Source organism: Sorex araneus, chromosome 3 (genome assembly GCF_027595985.1).
Source record: "Sorex araneus isolate mSorAra2 chromosome 3, mSorAra2.pri, whole genome shotgun sequence".
NCBI lineage: Eukaryota > Metazoa > Chordata > Mammalia > Eulipotyphla > Soricidae > Sorex > Sorex araneus.
In genome coordinates this window covers 65,510,832-65,537,234 of record NC_073304.1, presented here as the reverse complement: position 1 = coordinate 65,537,234, position 26,403 = coordinate 65,510,832, and the positions used below count along the sequence as shown (strand labels likewise).

General features: G+C 37.7%; 1 protein-coding gene across 3 annotated transcripts in view; it reads left to right on the top strand.

Annotated features, from left to right (window-relative positions):
- Positions 1–26,403, top strand: part of ARHGAP5 (Rho GTPase activating protein 5) — a 92,762-nt gene that overhangs the window by 37,077 nt on the left and 29,282 nt on the right. For 2 of the 3 annotated variants that reach the window (XM_055130133.1, XM_055130132.1), the window contains exon 3: positions 13,306–13,453. In XM_055130133.1, coding sequence (XP_054986108.1) covers positions 13,306–13,453 — 148 coding nt within the window. The remainder of the gene's footprint in view (positions 1–13,305; positions 13,454–26,403) is intronic. The other variant, XM_055130134.1, reaches the window with a different exon arrangement.

Genomic DNA, 26,403 nt, shown 5'->3' with positions numbered 1-26,403 from the left:
CCCCCCAAAGAACTTTTTATATATTTAGGAAGTTCAAGGTATTTTGACCTAGGACACTTAATTTATTTAGCGAGCATCTTACTGAATGCCTGTTATTGCTAAAACACTGAAGCTTAGGATGTGTTGGAAGCTTATAATAAGTGTTGGTCATAGGATATAGAATGAGATGGTCATGGGCTCAAGGAATATAGTCTTAATAAAAACGGATTTTCCTGAAAATTATGTTTCATATATATATTTTTTTTTACGTTTGCTTTTAGTAAAACACTATGATTTACAAAGTTGTTTTGGGCATTTAGTGTTCCAACACCACCAGTGTGACCTTCTCTCTACCAGTATCTGCAGTTTCCCTCCCAACCCCAGCATGCCCCGTTAGGTACATAACAAATTTACTTTATATTGCTTGATCAGAAAATAAATCAGGAAGAGCCAGTTTGTGATTGCCATATGATTTTAACCTATGTAAATAAGGCAGTTAAAACCATTTAATACCATATAATAAAACACCTATTCTCATTTACATAAGTTTTCAACTCTGGAATCTAAAGTATATCGTATTATGTTATACTTAAATCTCATTATGGTAATCATCGTGTCTTAAATAAATAAAACTATAAATAAATAGATAAAACTTTAAAAATCTTTGCTAATATAAAAATAGGTCACTGTTATTCTGTTGCTCATTGATTTGCTCAAGTGGTCACCAGTAATGTCTCCATTGTGAGACTTGTTAGTGTTTTTGGCATATTGAATATGCCACGGGTAGCTTGTCAGGCTCTGCCGTGCAGGCGAGATACTCTTGATAGCTTGCCGGGCTCTCTGAGAGGGGGAGAAATCGAACCCAGGTCAGCTATGTGCAAGGCAAACGCCCTACCCACTGTGCTATCACTCCAGCCCTGTAAAAATAGGTAAGATCTACATATGTAAATCTTGAAAGCCCAAGCTACAGAAAGTATCCCGCCCGCACTGCAGAGCCAGGCAAACTACCCATGGCATATTCGATATGCCAGAAACAATAACAACAAGTCTCACAATGGAGATGTTACTGGTGCCTGCTGGAGCAAATCGATGAACAGCAGAACTACAGTGCTACACTTTATATAAAACACTGATATACAAAGTTGTTCGTGATGATTTTTAACAAGCATTCAGTATTCCACCACCATCACTTTCCTTCTATTATTGTCCCCAATTTTCCCAACCGCCTCTTAACCACCCAATAGCAGGCCCACAATAATTTATTTTACTTGTTTGTTATCAGTAAATTCTAATGGAATGATTAAAAGATATTTCCTTAGGAAAAAAAGTAGTGTAAATTGTGTCTCACCATGTATCTCACTGTAAGTCCTTATTTGAGGGATTACTGAAATGTTAATAGTTCTGTGTTAATGTTTTGTTAGTCGAGATTGGTTGCCTTCTATGTTACATCAAATCCAATCTGCATATGCTACTGCTGGATTATCAGTGTTGGAGAGTTTGGAAATGTTACGGCTGTATGCTCTGCACGCTCCAGGAAATTGAGAATTTTTGATTGGGCAGTGCAGCTGTAGTACAGTTGGCGGCTTTGGGGTATTGACGTGACTGCCCAGGGTTCTGGAAGCATAGGGGAGTGTGGAGGTGATAGCCCATCCTGACTCCCAGAAAGCTTGGAGATTTCAGTTATAGAGACCCACATGCCTGATTTTTCGGCATGTTAATTTCTAGGTGTAGCTTGCTCTGAGATGATGGAGTCCAGCCAGAGTATGGGAGCAAGAGCTGTCGGGACTTTCTGATTTTGAGATTTTTTTTTTTTCATACCTTTCTCCTCCAGAGCCTTTGCTAAATCTTTAGTGATCATCTCTCTAGACCTCCCTCCTCTCCCCTCCCCCACTTCTGGACCACGCATAGTGATGCTCAGGACTTAATCCTTGTTCTGCACTTAGGGATCACTCCTGGTTGGACTTGGTGGAACATCTGGGGTGCTAGGGATTAAATGTGGATTGGCTGTGTGCAAAGCAAGTACCCTTTCTGCTGTTCTATTGTCAGGTCCCATTTCTAGAGCGTTCTATTAATTGTTCTTCCTCATTGATTAGTTCTTTAATGTTTCTAAATCTTGTAACATTAGCTTCTTAAAATTTCTGATTCTGAATATCAGTTTATGGTATTAATGTTTATAGATATGTAGTGTGTATATTTTTGTCTATGTTTTACTATTTGCTATTTTTCCAGTGTTGTCTATTTGAGCATGTTTCAAATTCAGATCAAAATCTAGATGGTAAGGGTTTTTTTTCCCTTTTTGTTGTTTGTTTTGGGTTTTTTTGAGCCACACTTAGTGATGCTCAGGGCTTACTCCTGACTGTAGTGCAGATTCTTGGCAGAGCTCGTGTGATGGGGATTGAACTCAGATGAACTGAATGCAAAAAAGTGCCCTACCTGCTGTATTCTCTCTCTGGCTCTTTAATGAGAATTTAAATTATTATTTTTTTTTTTACTAATTTAAAAGCAAAATGTAAATTTCTTCACTGTGACATTTTTCTAAGCATATTGAATGAGCTTTTAGCATAGAGTGGTAAAGCATAAATTACTGAAACTACTCTTATTTTTGCAATATACTAATTATAATAGAATACATTAGTTGATATGTCAAGAGGGTAGTTAACGCAAACCAATATTGTGATTTTAATTTTATATCAATGGGTGGTTGTTACTATTACAACATTTACAGGTACAGGTTTAGTGAAATGTTGTTTGGTATACTATACATTGTATCATTAAATCCTACAGTGACTATAGGGTTTTTTATATATATATAATTTCTAGTTTAGCTGTAATATTTCCATACTTTAGGGGGAGGGGCTCCTAAGTGGAGATTGTACCTGTGTAGGTCCTATGCAAGATTGTGCCTTAACATTACCCTGTATTTTCTCCGTAACTATAGTGCTTTTCAAGGTTTTTGTTTGTTTTGTTATTTTGTTTTGGGCGAGAAAGTGGGTTTGGGCTGTACCCAGAGGTGCTCAGCAGCTGTTCCTGGCTCAGTGCTCGAGTGCATCATGGGATGTTCTTGGGGCCATATAATGCCAGTGTGGGGAATCAAATTGGGGTAGCTTATGTGCGAGATAAGCATCTGACCTGCTGTACTATCTAGTCTATTGTGTTTTCTTGTTATCTCAGGTCATGTTTCGAGAATTTTCAAGTTAATAAGTCTTACTCTCTTTCTGTTTACAAAAAAGCCAGCAAAAGGAAAACTTTTCTTAAATTAAAAAGTAATTTTTGATGTTTTCAATTCATAGTAAATAAATGGGTGTGACAGAAGTGATCTCCGCTTGTATCTTATTTTTGTTCAATAAAAGATACAGTGTGCATACTTTGTATAAAACGTTCATTTGGAGGATTTTATATATTGTTCTTAGCTTGAGTATTTCCCCTGAGGAAAAATGGATGTGCAAAATTTTACTAAACTTTTAGGGTCTTATGCTTTCTAAAAGTGTAAACTACTTGAGAATATTGGTTGATAAGAAGGATAAGGAAAGCAACGCTGAACTTTTTCTTCATTTTTTACTGGTGATGTGATTGGTAGCCTTTAGGGTAACACGGTGCCTAACATGAATAGGAAAAGCAACAGAAAAACAAGACCTTTAAAAAGGTATTAATTGCTGGGTTTGTTTTTATTTGAAAACACTTGAAATTATATATATGTTTGGGAATGCTACAAAGAAATCCACACACTAGTCACTTAACTGTTTTCCTAGAATGCTTTCCAAATGGGAGAAGTCCAAGTAACGCCAGATTTTGTTGTAGTTGTTGTTAGTGAAGTTGTAATTGGCATTAAAAATTTTCCAGGTGGATAGGATAGTATATGTTGAAATTTTTCTATTGAAATATGTCATCTATTCACTTGATAGATGTGAATCAACACTAGAACCAGTCTGATTAGTGTATACAAGAGCTTAAACCATATGTATATAATTTTCTTTTACCTCTTTTCACCTAGTGTTTGCTTTAAGAGAAACTAATACCTTTTACAATCTCCCTGCTTTCTTAAGTGATTTGGATTCTCAGCTGTCTTACAGACTTTGAAAAAAAGGAAGTAAACCTTTCTAGTAATCCTGGCACCAAATAAACATTGCTGTTTTACATTGATGCTTTATACTGTAGAATAATGCTTAGTATATACTTGTATAATACTATTTTCACCCCATCCCTTTCTAATACATTATATTATATAATATATAGTCTAATATATTAGTTTTTTTGTTTTGGCCACACCTGGTGGTGCTCAGTGCTTACTCCTGGCTCAGGGATCACTTCTCTTTTTTTTAAAAAAAAAAAAAAAACACTTATACACCGTGGCTTACAAAGTTGTTCATAATAAATTTGTTACAGGCTTTCAATACTCCAGCATTTATTTTTTATATATATTTTTTATTGAAGCACCATGAGCTACACTTACAAAGCTTCCATGTTTGAGTTTCAGTCATACAACGATTGAACACCCATCCCTCCACCAGTGTACATTTTCTACCACCAGTGTCCCCAGTATCCCTGAACTCCTCCTCCTACCTCTATGGCAGATAGCTTCTCTCTTACTCTCTCTACTTATGGGCATTATGGTCTGCAATACAGATAATGAGAGGCTATAATGTTTGGTCCTTTATATATTTTCAGCACACACCTCCCATCCTGAACAATCCCTCCAACCATCATTGACTTAGTGATCCCTTCTCTATCTCAACAGAGTTTTACACTCAGCTCATAAGGCAGACTTCCAACCATGGAGCAATCTTCCTGGCCCTGTTTCAACTGTCCTTGGATGTTAGTCTCATGATATTTTATATTCCACAAAAGAGTGCAGTCATTCTTTTTTTCCCTCTCTTTCTGACTCATTTTACTTAGCAAGATACTCTCCATGACCATCTATTGCAGTGCACTGTTCACAATAGCCAGAGTCTGGAAACAACCCGCGTGACCAAAAATAGACAAGTGGTTAAAGAAATTTTGGTACATCTACACAATGGAATACTATGCAGCTGTTAGGAAAGATGAAGTCAGGGATCACTTCTGGTGGAGTGGGGGTAACTATATGTGATGTCAGAAATCGAACCCATGCCTGTAATTTTCAGACATTACAGGCATTTATCTGGCTGTCTCCCAAGTTTGAGCTTTTCTGTTTTGCCCCTTGGTTTGAAGGGTCACATCCAGCAGTGTTTGGAGGTAACTTCCTTTGGAGATGCATCTCAAACCATGTTCTGCAATCAAAGCATTTGTTGCTGCTTTTTTTTTTTTTTGGCCCTTCTCTTTTTTTTTATGCATAGTAGATCTCAGCAGGATAAATTTTGCCTTGTAGGGAGCATCTGGCAAAGTTTGAAGACATTTTGGTTCTCACAGCTAAGTTGCTTCTGGTATGAGGATATGTATAATGCTACACGTTTCAGATTTTACATTCTTTCTCCCACAACAGAGGATTATACATTCAAAATGCCCATGATGCTGATGTTAAGAAACCCCAAATTCCTCTGAAATTTCTGAAATTAGTAATAAAAGGCAGGTTTGTGCCTGCACATTACAGTAGGCAGGTTTTTGGTCAGTTTACAGAGTTTATTTCCCTATCTTCACTGTAATTGGATAAAAATATACTTTCAGGAAGGAACCATAGTTCTAAGATAGCTGATGCTATTGCTGTTTTTTCCTATTTGGCTCATTCATGTGCTGTAGAACTTGTTGCTTCTGTTCTATTGTTTCCAGTTTAATTGAGGTCATTGCAGTCTAGCTTCACTTAACAGTGGGGATTCTAGGATACAGTCTGCATAGTGTCCCTAGGCAATTGCATTATTGTGCAAATGTCATAGGTTGCAGTTGAATAATTGTAGATTGAAACAAGTATTACAGAGATTTATGTACCCTTTGTCCAGTTTCCCACAAATGATGACATGTTAAAGAACTGTACTAAAATTACACGACTAAAATTTTGACATTAATGTGATCTGTATATGTTATTTAGATTTCAGTTTTACTTGTAGTTATTTATATATGTTTTTAGTTCTGTGCGGTTTTTCATGTATGGGTTTCTGTGTCTGCCTTTATGGGCAAGATGCAATACAAAACAATTCCTCCAGCAGCCGATTTTTCCTGTTGTCCATTTATAACCACATCTATCAGCTCCCTACTTTATACCACCCCTGACCTGTGGTAACCACTAATTTTCCTCTTTTTGTGAGAATGTTATATATAAATTAGTTATGTAACTTTTGAGATTGTTTTTATTGAGCTATTTTCTTGAGATTTGGTGAAGTTGTTGCATAAATCATTTCTTTCATTGCTGTGTATTCTGGAGTATTGATGAATCATAGTTTCTTAGACTGTTGAAGGATATCAGGGTTGTTTCCAGTTAGGGAACTGTTGTGATTAAAGTTGCTATTAACAGATTTTTATGTAACATAAGCTTCATTTCTCTAATCTTGATGCCAAAGAGTTAGTTACTACTAACTGGGTGTATGCTGGTTTTATGGTCTTATTAGAAACTGCCAAACTTTTTTTTTTAGAGTGAATGGATATACATTTTAAATTTCCACCATCAATATGTGATGAGTTCCATTTTTTTCATATCCTTACCAATAGTGCTAGTACAGTAGTTTTATAAATTCTCTCTCTTCTATTCTTAATTTCAAACTATTCAAAATGTTGCTTTCTGAGGAATAGTTCTAAAATAGAAATGATTATTTCCTTTCTCCACTACTACATTTGTAGTCTCTGTATGAATTCTGATTTCTTAGTTATGTACTTCAAGAAGCCTCTTTGTTTTACTTTGGTCTTTCTACACTTAGTCATTCCTATACATTTATTCCCGCTATGTTGAAGTAGATATAAAATAGTTATCTTAGAGCTGCTACCAATCTTATGCATAAAATATCAACTACCTAGTAAACAGATAAAATGTCAGTTTTTAGTGATTCCTGGGTGCTTATTCGGACATTATAGGTACCCAAATACTTAGATGAGTGAATAATTTATAGACTAAGAGTGTTTAAATTCCTGAAATGGCTCTGATTTCATTTTCTTTCTTTTTAAGTACAGTCTCTTGAACTCTTAGTTTAAGCCTTACATCAAATTATTTTGACAATCATAATACTAACTTGTTGTGCTGTTAAGTGACTGATAGTAAAAATTTTTTTCTTTATTACATGTTTCTTGAGAGCATTAGGTTTTATTCCCACTGATTTTTTTTTGGGGGGGGGGCATCCTTTGCAATAGCCTCACACGTTTTATACCTGTAATAAGTACTCAGTTCTTAAATACTGTGGAAACCTTGTGTGCAAATGAAGTTATATAAAATTGACTTTAATTTTTGTAATTTGATAAATCATCATTTTTTTAAATTTTAACCTTGAGGGCAGAGCAATAGGAAATCGGGGAGGGCATTTGCTTTGCAAGTGGCCGAACCGAGTTCATTTTCAGCGTTTCATATGGTCCTTGGAACACCGCCAGGAGTCACGCCTGCACAGCACTGCATGTGACCCAAAATGCAAAACAACTAAATCGTTGAAAAAAATTTTTTGACTCCTGATTTTATTAGATTGTAAGTTATTAAGACACTCCGGTAAAGATTTCCATAGGAATGAAGAATTGGGTTGATGAAACTTCCTGTAAACTAGCAACTAAACCCACCTCACTTTTTAGACTTACTAATAGGAATCACTAATTTGTGAATTACTAATTTTCCAGTAGAAATATATGACAAAGGCCCTTTTTGCTTCCTGTTTATAATTTCACTTTTAGTGTTTATTGAATATCTGCCATGTGCTAAATAAAAATACAAAAAGAGAAAAAAATCATTCCAACATGATTTAGGATGCATTCACTGTAGAAACTAAGGGAAAATTAAAGTTGATTCCTAGATTTATGGTTTAAACTACTGCATTGGTTTATTAAGATAGTGACAGCTAAGGATAAAGATTTTATGTTGTTTTTTTTTTTTTTTGGCTTTTTGGGTCACACCTGGCGATGCACAGGGGTTACTCCTGGCTCTGCACTCAGGAATTACCCCTGGCCGTGCTCGGGGGACCATATGGGATGCTGGGATTTGAACCTGGGTCGCCGCGTGCAAGGCAAACGCCCCACCCACTGTGCTATCTCTCCAGCCCCAGGATAAAGATTTTAGACAAGAGGGAAGCAGCATTGAGGGAAGGTTGATTTGGGAGTCACAACCTTGAAATCCTAGGGTTCAGACCTGATGCTCCCATGTGCAAAAACATGTGCTTCATGTCTCTTAAGTTATCTCTCAGGCCACCCCTGTTATGTGCTTTTTAAAATTTTTAATATATATTTATTTGTTTTGGACTGTACCTGGCAGTGCTCAGGGATTATTCCTGGTTTTGTGCTCTAGGGACCATATGTGGTGTGAGAATTTGAGCTGGGGTTGCTGCTGTGCAAGGCAAAGTGCCTTAACCCGTCCTCTCTCTCCAGTCCACCCCTTCCCACACATCCTTTATTATTATTTTTTGGGGTGGGGGCCTCACACTTGGAGATGCTCTTGGATTACTCCTGGCTTTGTGTTCAGAATTACTACAGGCAATGCTTGGGAGACGATAAGGGGTGCCAGGGATTGATCTCTGGTCTACTGTATGCATAGTAAGAGACCAACCTGCACCTATGTCTCCAGGCCCCAATCCCTTCTGTTTAAAAATACTCTTATGTTGTCATTCAAATGCAAGTGTAAGTTAGAGGCACTAGTATATTGCATTGTGTTAAATTTGTCAGAGGACTGAGTATAACTAGAGAAGGGAGAGCTCAGAACTGGATTTGGGTAGACCAAGAAGGGTTGTTGTCAGATTAAAAGAAGTACTTGGTGAGAAAAGAGAAAAATTAGTAAAGACCAGGGACATGGGAGCCAAGAGTAAGTGTGAAGGAGAAAGTCAAGAAGGCTATTAAGGAAGGTAAAGAGAAAAGTTTCTTTATTTGATAGCAGGATCTGATGTGAAGTATCTGATATTCACCAGTCATCTCTAAGAAATTTTTCTTGAAAGGAAGCAAGAATTGAGACAGTAATTTGAAGTCTATGGAATCAGAGGCAGGTTTTTTGTTGATATAAAAGATGAGGTATTTTATATGTTCATAAGAATGACACAGGAGAGGGACAATAGATTGTTATGGACGGGAAAGGGAAAGGGGAAAGCGGAAAGGGGCAATTCAGAACTTGAAAAGGGCGTCACAAATTGAAGAGATTTTTCAGGGGATAGAGTGGGGGATTGGTTTATATGAACAGCAATACTAAAGTTACTGTAGGAAGGGAAGAATGTGTTAGGGTTGATAGAAATGGGCTAGTCATAGGTGTAATTTATGTTGAGCAAGTTTGTCTAATGAAAAGATAAGTCAAAGACTTTAAATACAATGTCAGGGCATTTATGTATTAGTAAATTATCCATGTAGAATTCCCCAGAAATTCCTTGCTGTAAGCTACTTAGTCTTTAAAAAAAACAAACAAAACAACTTTATTTAAACACTGACTTAGAGAATTGTTCATAAAACAGTTGTTTTGGGCATTCAGTGTCCCAACACCAATCCCATCACCAGTTCACCAGTGTAACATTCCTTCCACCATTGTCCCCAGATCCCCTGCCCTCCAAGCTCTTGAAAGGTACAAAGTAATTTATTTTATATTGCTTGTTAGGACAAATGGCAAGTAAAATTATCGAAAAATATTTCAGTAAAAGAAAATTTGTGAAAATTGTTATGCATTATTTGATGGATACTGAGCTGTTGCTAGTTGAGCCACCTGTGTTTTTGTTTATTTAGCTTAGCTTGCTTTTATGCTGCTTTCTCACTTAGCTTGCTGTGCTCCCATTGGACTGTGAGTATTGTGGAATTGCAAAGTGTTTTGTGGCCACATATGTAACTGCATGCTTCACGAGATCCAGGATCTGTAGAACTGGCATAATTATCTGCCCCTCCCCTCTCCAGACTGTACCCTAGAGTTTAAAGCCTGAAGATTGGTGTAGTTGCTTTGGTGTGGCATTCTTCTGAAATACTCATGAAGCTGTGAAGTTAGGCTGTTGTTCACATGAAGGCAACTGTAGAATGTGGATGATCTGCTGAATCTTTTGGCAGTAGGAGTGGGGTGAGAGTGGGAGAAGGCTGCCCACCCCATTCTGAGAAGACTCTTCAGTTTTCAGTTCCAAAACTGGTATGCTTGGAAGTTTAGTTTGTTTGGCATCTCTGCAGAGATTAATTGTGAAGCAATGAAGTTGGGCCATTTGTATGATGGTGATTATGGGGTATGAGTGCTGATAGGGCTTCAGCAGGGCCAAGACTCAGCCTGATCCCCCTTCCGAGGGGCTCCCAGAGTTATATCAGAGACCAGTATGCCTGTGAGTTTCAGTTGCTTGGCTTGACATCTCTTCTGATAAAAGACATGAAGCCGTGCCATTGTTTACATGGTGTTTGCTAAGAGTGTGTCAGCATACTTTTCTATTATACGTTATTGGGGGGCGGTCACACCCATCTTGTATGTCACCCCACTGATGATCTTGGGTTACTCCTGCCTCTGTGCTCAAGAATCACTCCTTGCAAGCTTTGGGGACCATATGGGATGCAAGGGATCCATCCCTGGTTTGCCACGAGCAAGACAAATGCCCCACCTGCTGTACTATCACTCTGACCCCCCTATTATACTTATTTTCTTAGCCTCCTCTTGCGCAGTTCTTTTGTGGTGGCACCCCGTATGGTTCCCAGAGCTCCCCAAGAGTGATTTACTTGATCTTGCATTACATTAGATTACGAGCCCTGACTTTTGCTATCTTTGTATCTTTGTGGACTTTGGGGCCTGTTTCCTGAGCGTAAGTCACAGAATCTGCCTCGACTTGTTTCCCTAACTCTACACTGCTGAACACTTTTTTTTAAGTGAAGAATTCAGGACTTTCTACACAAAGTTTACATTTTACTGCCCAGGACCCCAGAGTAAAGGTGGACTGATTTATAAGTCATGTAAATTTACATGGGTTACTAAGGGACATTATTAAAATGATTTCTTCCGTTCATCTAACATTTAGGACTGTCACTATCACTGTCACTATCACTGTCATCCCATTGCTCATCAATTTGCTCAAGCGAGCACTAATAACATCTCCATTTTGAGACCTCTTGGTACTGTTTTTGGCATATTGAATATGCCACGGGTAGCTTGCCAGGCTCTGCCATGCGGGTGAGGTACTCTCGGTAGCTTGCCGGGCTCTCCAAGAGGGGCGGAGGAATCGAACCCGGGTCGGTCGTGTGCAAGGCAGATGCCCTACCACTGTGCTATCGCTCCAGCCCAAACATTTAGGACTAACTCACTTAATTTTTGTGTTCAGGTAACTTTGTAGATTGTTAAAATTTTGGTGGTTATTTTGGTTTTGGTTTTAGTTTTTTGTGATGTGAGGAATTGAACCTAGGGTCTGCAAACTCCCTCCAAGCCACATCCCCGATACTGCTAAGATCTTTTTATCACTAAGTTACTGTTGGTTCACCACTTTGGACATTATTTTTATTAATCTGCCTTCATATGTTTATATTTCTAACACTGTATTGTGTAAGAAATCTATTTTCGCCCTAGATTTCATTTACCAAATGATTATTATGAACTTGACAATCATAAAAGCACCCCAAGTGTTTGTGAGAACAAAGTGGATTCAGCCAACATGCCCCTACCTCAACTTTGAAATTATTGGTGTCTTTTCCGTTCCTTTCCCTTGTGCATTGGTCTGTTTTGATAGTAATCATACAATTTGAAGGATTATTTAAGGAGTAAGGACCTGAGTGAGACAGAGTTCAGGGGTTAGCATGTGGCCAACTTCAGTTTAGTCCCAGCCCCAATAATAGCCCCTGTGCACCTCTGGCTGTGACCCTCAGCCCTTGCCCTCAAAAAAAGGATCCATGCTACTTAGTGAGTTTGTTGTTGTTGTTGTTGGGGGCCACACCCATCAAGGTTCTGGGCACCATGCTGGGGATTGAACCCTGGGTTTGTACTTCACTCTTGGAGAGCCATCTTCTCAACTCTTGATTAAGTCTTAAACACTCCAATGCCTTGTTGGCAACATTATAGACGCCTAGTTATAATGTGTGTAACCTATATGTAGCTCTGTATATGTTGTGTATCACCAGAGAGAAAAAGAGGTATCACATTGTAGATGAGGTCTTAGAAACTAAATTTTGTGAGCTCAGAAATTTGCTAGGTGGAGCAACCTGAAATTGAAAGGTTTCATTTTTAATGATGTATAGAATGTTTGGGGAATGCATCAAGGATCCCATCCAAAGGAGAGTCCTCTAGGAAAAAAAAGGGAAATTCCTGTTCTAGGCATTTAAAATTCAGCCTGTATGCTCCTTTCCTCATCAACGCCCCTTTTCTGATTAGGAAAAGCTTTTTTTTTTTTCTGTAAGTTCTTAATGTAAAGATTTATGATTTGTGTTGGAGAAAATACTGATAAAATTAGACTGGTAAGAAAAGAAGGATTATCAATGTAAGTGCTCTAACATCTTTAAATTTCTGAAGACCTCATTTTTATCTTTTTCCTTTGATTCTGACAACAGATTTTGTCTGAGGAGATACTTATTCTATAGCCTGTTTTAGAAACTGACTCAGTCTCTTTGGTGGTTGAATTTAATTAGGCTTTGAGATATTTACTTTCTGGTTAAGGACTCATTGTCCTCTGATGGTAGCTTGAAATTAAAATCTAAAGGTTTGTTATTTATTTAATACTATGAAAATTGTGTTTGGTAATTATTTATAAAAGGTACCTGAAATTTTAGAAGTAGATAGGAATGGGAAAATAAAAGACAACTGATGAGACTAAAAAATATGTAGGTACAATTAATAGTTAAAGTTTTATTTGAATTGCTGCCAGTAGAGTAATAGACAAAAATCTCTTTGAGACCCTGCCCCAAAGACGGAATAAAATTTAACAGACCACACCTTCACTGACTTGATCGTTGCTTAATTTAAGCCTAATATTTCCTCTGAGTCGATATTTAAAAAGAAAAGAAAAAAAAACACCTCTACCAGTTTTATCTGCCCACATATTTTATTTTCAATTACATGTCCAGTGTCCAGTGTCTGCCATTTTTGTTCTGCTCACTTTTATCTTTAGATTGCTTTATTGCTCAAGTTGATGTTTCTAGCAGGGTTTATTTACTGATTTTCTCATTGGCAAACATCTAGTTTGGATGTAGTTTTAAAATACATTTAAGTATACTTTAATACAAAATGGTATCTATATGGCTTAATACTGTTTTTCTGATGGAAATCTTAATTATTTTGGCAGAAATTTTAATAGTTTTAATGTGAATCTTCTCTTATAGCAGAAAAAGAAAACTAAGAACTTCAATCCACCAACACGTAGAAATTGGGAAAGTAATTACTTTGGGATGCCCCTCCAGGATCTGGTTACAGCTGAGAAGCCTATACCACTATTTGTTGAAAAATGTGTGGAATTTATTCAAGATACAGGTAGGTAGAAGCATCATTAAAAGATGTTTGACAGGTTTTATTTTATTCCTATACCATCAGTTTAGTTAGAGCTAAGTTTTTAAAGATACAAAGTTCTAATTATTGAAATTGTGATCATCTTGAGTGTTAAGTCTAGCAGTAATCATCAGATACTAGAAATTTGTTATTTACTGATAATAATTTTGTTTGATTTAGCTTGAGTAAATGGTTGTTTGAATGCCAAAAAAAGTTTTTCTGGAATAAGGAATAACTTGATAATTAAATTGATACTGTTTAATAAAGAAGTCCTTATTATTTAAGTTAGTAATTCAAAAGTTTTCATTATTATGTCTTAATATTACTTATTGCCCAACCTTCATATGAATTGTTCTTGTAAAATTTATAGCAATTCATATTACTATGTGAAAGACAACTTGTAACTTCAGCAGCACCAGCTTAATGTGATTTATATGGTTTGAGGGGTATGTTTTTAAGGAGTATCACTGTATCACTGTCATCCCGTTGTTCATCGATTTGCTTGAGTGGGTGTCAGTAACATCTTCATTTGTCCCTGTCACTTGCTAGTGTAGCCCTATGGTGTATTGGGGGCTCTTTCAGGATAAGGGGAAGGAGGACCGTCATTGTTACTGTTTTTGGCATGTCAAATACGCCATGGTAGCTTGCCAGCCTCTGCCGTGCGGGCAGGATACTCTCGGTAGCTTGCTGGGCTCTCTGAGAGGGACAGAAGCTTTTGGGGTAGCCTCTAATCGCCTTTACAGGTGTTTCCAGTTTACCTATTGTAAGCTTTTGGTTGACTGGCATGTTGTAACAATCTGCACACTAATAAACATACACCTGCCTGCATCTCTGGGCAGCACCTGGGACATCTGCGGCCTCAGGTTGATCTTGAGGTTGATGGAGTGTGCCCGGAGGTTGTTGAGCAGCTGGCAGAGCAGGACCCTATTGCAGAGGGTCTGTGCCAGGTCGAACACCTGCACTGAGTTCCAGGTCACCTGGTGGTTGACCGACAGCGCCCCACAATGGATGAGCCACTGAGCCTCTGCGCGCACTGCTGCCATGTCTCTAGTCCGGCGCTGCAGCTCGCCCGCTCAGGGTAGGTGGCAACTCTGGTGGCCGCCTTCCCAGTTTCTCCGTGCCCCGCCGATGCCCATCAGGGATCATGCATAAAATTCCATGCCTGGCATGATGAGCTGTGCGTTGTCTAAAGAGTATAGATGTGCTTATTATTTTTAAAATGCACAGGTTCTTATAATCTAAATAAATGATTATCTGAGGTATGAACTAGTTATATTTGAGAAATAAAAGCAGAATATTTTACTTTGTGTGCTTTTAAAATGAACATGGGTGGCCATGAACCCTTAATGAGTGAACTACAGAATTTAATGATTTGGAAACATGAACTAATTTCATTTTAGCTTTATTTGCTCTTAATGAGTTTCTTTGATTAAAATTTTTAAAAAATAAATAGAATGCATACATTCTATCTGAAAAATCAAGGTTGTTATTATTAAGCTTCTTAATAATGAAAGTTTGAGGCTTAAACTATTTTCCACATGCAATTCCTTTTTCACCTGAGATGTAAATGCAACCTGGGTATATTAAATATGTATTTAAATCAAATATTTACTGATAATTAATGGTAAATTTATTTTAAAACAAATTTTTTGTCCTGGAGAAGAAGCTCAACAGACTGAACACATGCTTGCTGGAGGCCTGTGCTCAATACCCAATAGCACATATCCCCTAGTACTGCTAGGTGTGGGCCTAAAATCAAAATAATAATTTTCATTTAAAAAAATTTTTTATGTAACCCAAAGTTTTAGCAGTTAGGACTCAAATATATCTCTTCTCCTTTAGTTTGATTATGAGCTCACTTCTGTGCATTTTTGGGTAACCTGTTCAGTAGGAAGTGTTGACTGACAGTCAACAAAGAAATCAAGGGACTGGAAAGATACATAATACACCTTGCACGTGACTGGTCTGGGTTCTATCCCCAGTATCCCATATGGTCCCTAAAAACACAGCAGGAGTGATCCCTGAGAACTGCTGGATATGTTCTCCTACCCAGTAACTGCTGTTCAGTAGTGTTATGGTTAAAATAGCTTTTATCTTCCCTTGTAGTTAGCAACTTGAGTTCATATTTGGTTAAATATAGGACTTTAAATGCCTTTGCTGGATTGTGTTTAAGGGCCGTTAGGGTATATTCACAGAATAATCTATGTATCCTGGGAATAAACACTGCATGTTATCTTTATTATAAATAGCTCAATTCAGTTAGCTAAAATAATAGGATTTTTACATCCTGAGTAGTCTGATCTGTTGTTTTTGGCTTTTTTTTCTTTTAATGTATTAGAGTAAAGCTACATTATAGATGGTGTATTTTCTAGAAAAAGCTTGCGTATTTTTTCTCAGCTTTTGGTAAAAATTACTAAATTTTTTTTCAAATTTTGTAGAAAGTACCAAAACTATTGAGACTTGGGATTCTATAAGCAGGTTTTGCTTTTATTTCTTTTTCCTTAAACTGGATTAGATTCCTTTATTGTTCAGATTTTCATTTTCTTCTTGAATAATAAGCTTCAGTGGTTTGAGGAGTTTGTCCTTTCCATCCAAGTTTGTCCTTTTCATCCAAGTTACCATAGTAGTATCTGTCTTCTTCTACTTGGTTTCTACATAGGTTCTTAAAACAGAAGCTTATATTATTGGGGTCTTTTTTACAGTCTTCTGCACATAATACTTAGTGTTTTAGGTTTTTGTAAGCTTTGTTTTTAGCTACATACCACATATGTTGACAGTATGTTTGGCCAATATGTTATTACTATTTTCATTAGCTCTCAATACTTGCATGATTTCTATTTTGGTGTCTATTAGAAATTATTTATCTGGAACTATTTAATATTATAGAATATGAACGATTCTGAAGACTGTTCCCTTGGATCTTGAACAGAATGTTTATTAACAGTATCTGTAGTCTTCCTAATCCTTGTTTTTTATCATATATTTTAATTCACCTGTGTTTTAGGCACCATGTAAATATTTATAATATTTATTTATAATATTTGGAGTTTTTTTTCTTTTTGGGTCATACCTGGTGATGCACAGAGGTTACTCCTGGGTCTGCATTCAGGAATCACCCCGGTGGTACTCAGGGGACCATATGGGATGCTGGGAATCGAACCCATGTTGGTCGTGTGCAAGGCAGATTCCCTACCCACTGTGCTATTGCTCCAGCCCCTATAATATTTGTTTTTAAAAGTTAATTATTTCATTTTTTTGTTTTGTTTTTCCTGGTCACACCAAATGTACAAGTTTACAAATTTCATGTTTTTTCTTTTTTTTATTACAAAATCTATTGTTCAAACACCATTTATTGAGTTGCTTTGACATTACTTTTTAAAATAAGTTGTTTTTTTTCCCTGTTTTAACAGTTAGACCTAAAAGTTCTATTTACTTCTGTTTTTTTATGTGCTTTGTATTTCTGTCCATTAATATTTTTTCATAAATTATGTACTAGCCGAGTATGTTTGCAAAAATCATAATAGCTGTTTTAGGATTCTTGGCTTACTATTTTGTCAATTAGTAATATTTTGGTATTACTGTATGATTATAAATATTATAAGCAAGTAAATATTTTTAGGTTTGTGTGTTGGCTTTTCTTCTTATGGGATAAATATTTTTTTCTTTGCTGTCTGATTTTTTTTTTATGTGGAAAAGCAGTTTATTCCATTATAAGCACTTAAAGCACACTCATGTGGTGTAACAGGCCTGTAGGTTAAAGTAGTTCTGCAAGATAGAGGTAGTATCAAACTAGTGGTTAAGGACTAACTCTTAAGAAAAAAGTACCTTCTATCCAGAGTTAATTTAATTTCAAAACCAAAGACAAGATATCAATTCACTTTTTTGTTGGTCATTTTGATGTCAGACATTATTATTATTATTATTATTTTGCTTTTTTGGGTCACACCTAGCGATGTACAGGAGTTACTCCTGGCTCTGCACTCAGGAATTACTCCTGGCGGTGCTCAGGGGACCATATGGGATGCTGGGAATCGAACCCGGGTCGGCCGTGTGCAAGGCAAACGCCCTACCCGTTCTGCTATTGCTCCAGCCCCGGGACATAATTTTTTTTATATTATTGAGTGCTAAATTTTCTAGTTTTCCTCTAAAGAATATTGGGTTTTTTGTTATGTGGTTGCTCCAGCCTCTTGCAGCCGTCAGCTTATTTTTTGTCTCTGAATTAAGTTATTTTGTAATTTATATAAATGGAATCATATAATATGTGACCTTTGGTCTGGCTTGTATGCATGTTTTAAGGTTCATCTGTTGTAACATTTGTCTTTAATGTGTAGAACACATTTTGTTCTTATCTCTCTTGATTTGTTTCCACCCATTGAATATTTGTTGACAAGATTACTACAAGTATTCATGAATGATATTTGTTTCAGTACCTGCTTTTAATCCATTTGATTACATACCTAGGAGTAGACTGACAGGTCTTTTGGTATTTCTGTTTTACTATTTTAGTGGTTTTTGGACCATACCTGGTGGCCCAAAGGGTTGAGGAAAGGGTTGACTCCTGGCTTTGCACTCAGGGACTTGGGGGACTTGAGGAGCCATGTAGGATGTGGGGATCCAAACCAGGACAACCACATGCAAGGCAAGCATCCTACCTGTTGTACTATTGCTCAAGCCCCTCTGTTTTACTTTTTTAATGAATCTTCAAACGGTTTCCACAGGGGATGTAGCAATATTTCCATCAGCAACTTTTAAGACAGTTTCTAATTTTTCTATATCCTACTAATGCTGTTACTATTCTGTGTTTACTTTGTCTCCCAATAAATCTGATGCTCAGGATCTCAGGGCTAATTGTTCCCACTGATGCTTTGCCATTTAGACCTGTATTTTAACACAGGGGATCAGTGGTATTTCGAGGACCCTGCAGTTCAGGGTACCACTACAATTGACACCTGTACTTACTATCTCTCCAATCCTTCTTAATGTTTTAGTTTACCATACTAACTTCTTTGTTATGGATTTTGAACTACAATACTACCTCAGTAATATTGCCTCTACAATAATACTATGTCTGTTGTAAATAAATATTTCTATTGAATTCAGGTTTTCCTTAATTTCTCACAGTATCCCTTTAAAGTTTTTATTTACTTTTAGTGTGTAAATATTGCTCTTCCTTAATTATGATTATTCCAAAATATTCTTTGGGATTTTCTTGTATACAGAATTGTTTCCTTAATTTCATTTTTGGAATGTTTGTTGGTAGTATCCAGAACTAAATTTTTTTGTGATCTGCATACTATAATGTAGCTGAAATTTAAATTAGTATTTTGATTTTGTCTGTAGTAGGCATTTTCTGTATTTATAAGATTTTATTCTCTGAATCAGGCATCACTGTATCATTGTAATCCCCTTGTTTGTCGATTTGCTCTAGCGGGCACCAGTAGCGTCTCCATTGTGAGTCTTATTGTTACTGTTTTTGGCATATCAAATACGCCGCAGGTAGCTTGTCAGGCTTTGCCATGCGGGCGGGATACTTTCGGTAGTCGGTAGCTTGCCGGGCTCTCCAAGAGGGACAGAGGAATCGAACCCAGGTTAGCCACGTGCAAGGCAAACGCCCTGCCCGCTGTGCTATCTCTCCAGCCCACAATAATAACAATAACAATATAAAAATGAGCCAGCCAGGAGATCAGAGGATGTGGCTGCCAGTAACGTTTCTGTCTTTGCAGGAGGTAAAGCCACGAATCCGATCCCCAACACTACCCCAACATGCTGAATCAGGCATAGCTTCACTTTTTTCAAATCAGCATAATTTGTCTTGGCTAATTGCTCTGGCTCAAAAGAGTGTCCAGTGCAGTGATGATTAGCTATAGTAAAAGCGGGCGCCCTTTGTTTTTTTGTTACTTCAGAAGAAAGATTTTGTCCTTTCACCTTGTGATCGTGGTTTTTTTCATATACTTTATCAAAGTGAAGAAATCCTCTTCTGTATCAGTTTTCTAGGGCTGCTGTAACCAGACCTCCTAAGTTACTTAGCAGTATTTCTCAAGGAGAGGATGCATGTATGACCCCTTGTTGTGGTCCTCAGAATGTTCCTAGGGGGCCAAGGTGAAAATCTCGTAAGTCGGGAACCACAGCACAAGATAAGTGGGCCAGTCATTAGGGCAGGGAGGTCAGAGAAAGAGAACAAGTTCAGAGGAGGCCATGGTTGATAGATTTAGAAACACTGGCTTAAAACAACCAAAATTTATTCACTCTGATCTGAATGGTAAAAGTTTTAAGTCAAGTTATTATCTTGGTTACAGTCCACATAAAACTCTAGGTAGAATCTTTCCCAGATTCCAGGTGGTGTCTTGGTATTCCTTGACTTACAAGTATACTCCTGTTGTTTTTGAGGGCAGTTTGTGGGTGTCATCTCAGAGTCCCATGGAGTGGGGTGGGGAAAGAGAGGGACTGGCTCCTCCCCTGTCCCATGAGGCCTGGCATCTGCCACTACTCCTCCCGCATACCTGGGCTTTTCATTGAGTTCTGGAGGATAGTGGCTGCCGGGATTCCTAGGGGTCAGGCAGAGGGACAGCACCTGCTCCTATCTGGAGTAGCCGGGCGAAAGTGGCCCGTTGCAAAGTCTGGAGGCATCTTTGTAGCAAGCTGCTTGGTTCTGAGATTTGTTTTTGTGTCTCTTGAGATTTCATTTCTGTAAGTGTTGCGCGCCGCTTCGTCCAGCGAAGAAACACGCAACTCGGAGATCCTTCTGGCTGCGATTTATTCAGGAACTTTCTCATGCATTAGGGAAGAAACGGGAATGAGGGGGAATGAGGAGGAGGAAAGAGGGACGCATGAGGGGGAACTGACTAGCTAGGTGACTTCCCTCCTTATCTACCTCTCCCTGCTTGTTTGCCCTCAAGTGTCTGCAGCTGATAAACTAGCCAAAACTTGTGAGCGTGACAAGACATCCTGATTCCCCATCAGGTGGTGTTCACGAAGCACGGTCCCATGGAGGCTCTCCACATATAAGACTTAAAAATTCCAAATTTCATTGATGTTCATTAAATACTGAAAACTTTGTTCCTTCCTATATACCAAGTTTGGAGAGTGAAGCGGGTGACTGATTTTGTTTTATTATTATTGAGGTAGATTAACTTTCTTATAGTATGTTTTATTTATACTTTAGTATCACACTTGCTGTTTTGAAGAATTTTCTCGCTTTTTTCATCACATTAACAGTTGTCTGTCCTTTGTATGCCCATATTTCTTTTTTTTTAAACTATGTAGAGTCCTTTTTTATTGTACTATACATTGAAACATTTTTTTAATTTAAAAAAAATGTTTATTAATGTGTCACCGTGAGTGTGCAGTTACAGTTTTGTGCTTGTGTTACAGTCATACAGTAACTCGAGTACCAATCCCTCCAACGATGGCCCCAGGATCCCTCCCACCTCCCCCCATCCTGCCCCCCCCACCCCACCCCTGTGACAAGGCATTCCCTTTTGTTCTCTCTCTCTTTTTGGGTGTTATGGTTTGCAGTGGAGGTATTGGGTGGCTATCGTAGTCAATCTATAGTCTGTTTTCAACCCGCCTCTCCCATCCTGAGCGGATCCTCCACCACACTTAAGTTGGTGTTCCTTCTCTGAGCTGCCTTTTCCCCCAGCATGTGAGGCCGCTTCCAAGCCATGGAGCAAATCTCCTGGTACTTATTGCTACTATTCTTGGGTGTTAGTCTCCCATTCTGTTGTTTTATATTCCGCAGATGAGTGCAGTTTTTCTTTGTCTCTTTCTTTCTGACTCATTTCACTTCGCATGATACTTTCCATGTTGATCCACTTACATGCAAACTTCATGACTTCATCTTTTCTGACAGCTGCATAGTATTCCATTGTGTAGATGTACCAGAGTTTCTTTAACCAGTCATCTGTTCTCGGACACTCGGGTTTTTTCCAGATTCTGGCTATTGTAAACAGTGCTGCAATGAACATACAAGTGCAGATGTCATTTCGACTATACTTTTTTGCCTCTCCGGGGTATATTCCCAGAAGTGGTATTACTGGATCAAGTGGGAGCTCAGTTTCTAATTTTTTGGAGTGTCGGGCTGAACCAGTTGGCATTCCCACCAGCAGTGTAGGAGGGTCCCTTTCTCCCCACATCCATGCCAACAGCATTGCTTTTGTTCTTTTGGATGTAAGTATGCCCATATTTCTGAGTTCACTTTTCTGTTCAGTCTCTCTACTCAGCCTTTACAATATTGTTTACTCAGCAATACAACCGTATTTTTTTGCCATTTGTCCATTTTAATAATTATGTGTATTTTAATAATTATATATTACTATTTTTAATTTGCAATTCACTAGTAACAGAATTTGGAGCATTTTTTCATATATTTACTTTATCTTCCTCCTTGAAGTGTCTTTTATTTGTTTATTTATTAGTTTGGGGGCACACCTGACAGTGTTCAGGACTTACCCTTGGTTCTGTGCTCAGAGTACCTGGAGGAATTCGGGACCGTATGAATTGCAGGGTTATAGAACCCAGCTTGTCCTCATGGAAGGCAAGCACCTTACTTCATGTACTCTTTAGTCCCAGTGTAACTCTTATCTCCATTCCAGTCGAGTATCTTTTAAGATCTTTGGTCCACTTTTTTTATGTAGGAAGGGAAACACACCAGTGCTGCTCAAGTCTTACTCCAGCCTCTGCTCTTAGGGGTCACTCCTGGTGGTTCTTCGGGGTCCATAGTTTGTGCCGGGGAGCAAACCCCGATTCATCTGTGTGCAAGGCAAGCACCCTACCCACTTTGCTCCAACTCTTTTAGTCGTTTGTTTTTATTATTCACAATTTCTCCCCATTTCTGACTTACCTTCTATTTCTCTTAACATTGTCTTTATCCATTCAGAAATTCAAGGTTTTAATTTTTTTTTCTGTGGTTTGTCTCGTGTGTGTGTGTGTGTGTGTGTGTGTGTGTGTGTGTGTGTGTGTGTGTGTGTGTGTGTGTGTGTGTGTGTGTAAGGGGGTGATTTTTTGGCTTATTTTGTTTTGGGGGAGCATACTTGGCATTGCTTAGGGTTTACTCCTTGCTCTGCACCCAGGAATCACTTGTTGGGTTTTGGGGGACCAAATGTGATTCTAGGGATCAAGTCATGGTCTGCCGCTTGCAAGGCAGATGCCTTACCTATTGTATTATTGCTCGGCCCCAAGTAACAAATTTTAAAGTGGTCATTAATAACCAATATGTATCACTTGTTCGGTGAATCTTCATTTTCTGGACAACTATGTACAAACGTGTATGGAAATTTTCTTATTCCTTTGTTGAACTAGTATCAGTGCACATGTTTGAAATTCTGAATTTCTGAATTTCTTAATTATCTGAGACACCCTACTTTTGTGTGTTTGGGGATGGGATGGGAGGTGGAGAGTGTTTGGATTACAACCAGTGGTTTCTCCTGGCTCTGTGCTCAGGGGTTGCTCCCAGCAGTGCTCAGGAAATCATGCAGTGCCAAGAATTAAACCAGAGTAAGCAAAGCAAGATAAACTTGTACTGTCTCTGTCCTTAACCTCTGCTTAATCCCTGCTCGCACTGTGTGTCTATCCCAAATACCTACTTTTTGAAGCCCCCACCATGAATGTACTTGGTAGTATTTTTTGTTGCTACCTTGCACTGTAGCACTGTCATCCCATTGTTCATCAATTGGATGATGATCATCAAAATGAGCACATCATTTAATTTGCTCAAGCAGGCATCAGTAACGTCTCCATCTTGAGACTTGTTAACTGTTTTTGGCATATCGAATACGCCATGGGTAGCTTGCCAGGCTCTCCAAGAGGGACAGAGGAATCGAACCCAGGTCAGCCGCATGCAAGGCAAACACCCTACTTGCTGTGCTATCGCTCCAGTCCAGCAAACTGACCCTCTTCATCCTTGGACCCTAATGGGCTGGCACCATTTTGCTGGGCTTAGATTAGAAAGGAAGAATGTAAAATATTTGTCATTATTTCTTTCATAGATTTTTCTTTCATAGATTTTACCTTTTGTGTGCTAGCTAAAAAGGCACTACTGTATGTAGGTCATTGGAGTTTTCTGTTGTGGTTTTGCTCTCTTGGGAAAGAGGCATACCTAACAGTGATCATACCCTGCTTTTTACTAGGGATTGGGTACTTCTGGCTGTGCTCAGAGAATCTTGGATTGCTGGGGACTGAATCTGAACATTAATTCCAGTGTGTAAAAAAAACCTGCACCCAGCCCATTGAACATTTCTCTAGCCCTTTTAAAGGTTTGCATTTTATAGTCAATAACATTTTTTTAATTTCTTTTTTTTGTGAAAGAAAATATCTGTCAGATTCACTTTTTTGCATTTAGATGTCCAGTATTTTTTACACCCTTTCATTTTTGTTTTTTTGACAATAGTGTCTTTATATTTTTTAATTTATATGTTCCTTTGTCAGAGGTCTATTGACTGTTAATTAGTGTCTAATTCTGGATTCTTTGCTCTGTTGGTTTCTTTGTTATTTACCCAATATCACAATGTCGATTCACTATGGTTTCATTTAGTCTTATAGCCTTGTAGTAATAGTTATCCAACTTCATTCGTCTCTCGGAACATTGTGTTAATAATGATCTTCATCTCTATATAATAAACTTTAGAATTTGCTTATATCTATAGGATAAACTATTGGGGATGTTTGTGTAAGATTGCATTGAATTTATAGATCAAATTACCAAGAACTGACTTTTTTGACAATGTTGAATCTTCCTAACCATGAACATGGATTATATTTCTTTGATTTAATTCATTAGTTTTGCGATTTTTATGTAGATCTTCCTAATCTCTACACCTTTTCTTTTCTTTCTGCTTTAGCATGAACATCAATACAATGTTGAAAAGGAGTAATGTAGGAGTGGCACTTTTGACTGACTTCGACTTTTTGCCATTAATTATGTTATCTCCACTTTTGTAGATAATCCTACAAATTTAGGGAATTCCAGTTCATAGTTTTCTGATAGATTCATTGTGTTAGATTTTTGTCAGAAGTTTTTTTCTGCAGGGCTGGAGTGATACCACAGCAGGTAGGGCGTTTGCCTTGCACGTGGCCGACCCGGGTTCAATTGCCAGCATCCCATATGGTCCCCTGAGCACCACCAGGAGTAAATCCTGAGTGCAAAGCCAGGAGTGACCCCTGTGCATCGCCAGGTGTGAACCAAAAAGCAAAAAAAGTTTTTTTCTGCATGTTGATAAGATTATATGGTTTTTTAATCCATCAGTTGTAATAGATTGATTTTTTTTATGTTGAACCAGTCTTGACTCCTGGAATAAATCTTACTTGATCGTGCAATTTAATTCATTTTTTGCTACATACAAATAATGACTTGCCATTATTTCATTAAAGGTTTTTGTGTCTTTGTTTATGACAAATAGTACTATGTAGTTCTTCATCTTAGTTTTATGAGATTCTTAGAAAAGGAAAACTATTTCACTCAACTTGATTCATAAGCATATAAGCCATTGTTTTAGGTCTCAGATAGCTTGACCATTTTAACTATATGCTGTGCAATATCAGGTGCAATGTATATGTAGCATACACTCTGTTGTGCAGCCATGATAGGGACTTTATTAAGTAAAGTTAAATCTTGTTTCACATCAAAACGTGACATACCTATTTAATGATACCTCTTCCATGTCTAGTTACACCTTTAATTTCAAGAAATTATATCCTCTTCCACTAGTGTTCATCTCACTTTACCATATTTCATTTTGGTTTTCAGGCCTTTACCAGATCTTCATTACTCCCACCCCAGTGTTTTACTGTATTCCTGACTACTTACCAAACATTTCTGCTTGGATGTGATAACTTGGACTTGTGTAAATTCATCTTCCTTCAAACTATTTCCTTTTCCTTGATTCTCCTTTATCTGAAAATTTCAGTTTCCTTTCCCCAGTGCCTGGGACAAAGGTATTTTTTTGACTCCCTAGTTCATCTTGTTTACTAGTTTTGCCTTTAGCAATATTTCTGTTTCCAGTGGCATTAGCATATTGAGATGTATTATATCACATTTGTATTGTTCATTGTTCCTTCCAATCCAGTTGTTTTCCAACCTCAGTTTATCTCCTTTAAAATATTGATTGCCTTGGAAAACAAATTATCAAATGCTTCCTTTTCAGCAGGTCTGACTTTAAGGGGGAGAAACTCCAAACAATAATAGTGAGTTTTGTGTTGAAATATTGAATGTAATCAAAGTAAAGAGAAAGTAAAGTGAAATTTATCAGTTACACAGGCAGGGTGGGGATGTGGGGGGTGGAGCTATACTGTGATTCTTGGTGGTGGAATATGTGCACTGGTGAAGGGATGGGTGTTCGAGCATTGTATAACTGAGACTTAAACCTGAAACCTTTGTAACTTTCCACATGGTGATTCAATAAAAGAAAAATAAAAAATAAAAGGAAACAAAAATATTGATTGCCTAAAAAAGTAAATAAAAATAAAATAAAATAAAATATTGATCGCCTTAATAAGCAGCTCTAAATTCTGTAGCCAAGGAAATAAGGCTTTTTAAATATAAATTATTTTTTCCACTTTATATAAACACTGGTTTACAAAGTTACTCATAGTGCATGTGTTATAAGCATTCAGTATTCCAACCCTAGTCCCACCACCATGGTGACTTCCCTTCACCATTGTCCCCATTTTCCCAACCACCCTGCCCCCTTAGCAGGTCCAAATAAGTTATTTTATATTGCTTGTTACAATTAAATGTCTACTGGAATTACCTAAAAATACTTAAGTAAAAGAAAATTTGTTACATCTACACAATGGAATACCATGCAGCTGTTAGAACAGATGAAGTGGTGGATCAACATGGAGAGTATCATGTTAAGTGAAATGAATCAGAAAGAGAGGATGGACGTAAGAAGATTGCACTCATTTGTGGAATATAAAGTAACAGAATGGGAGACTAACAT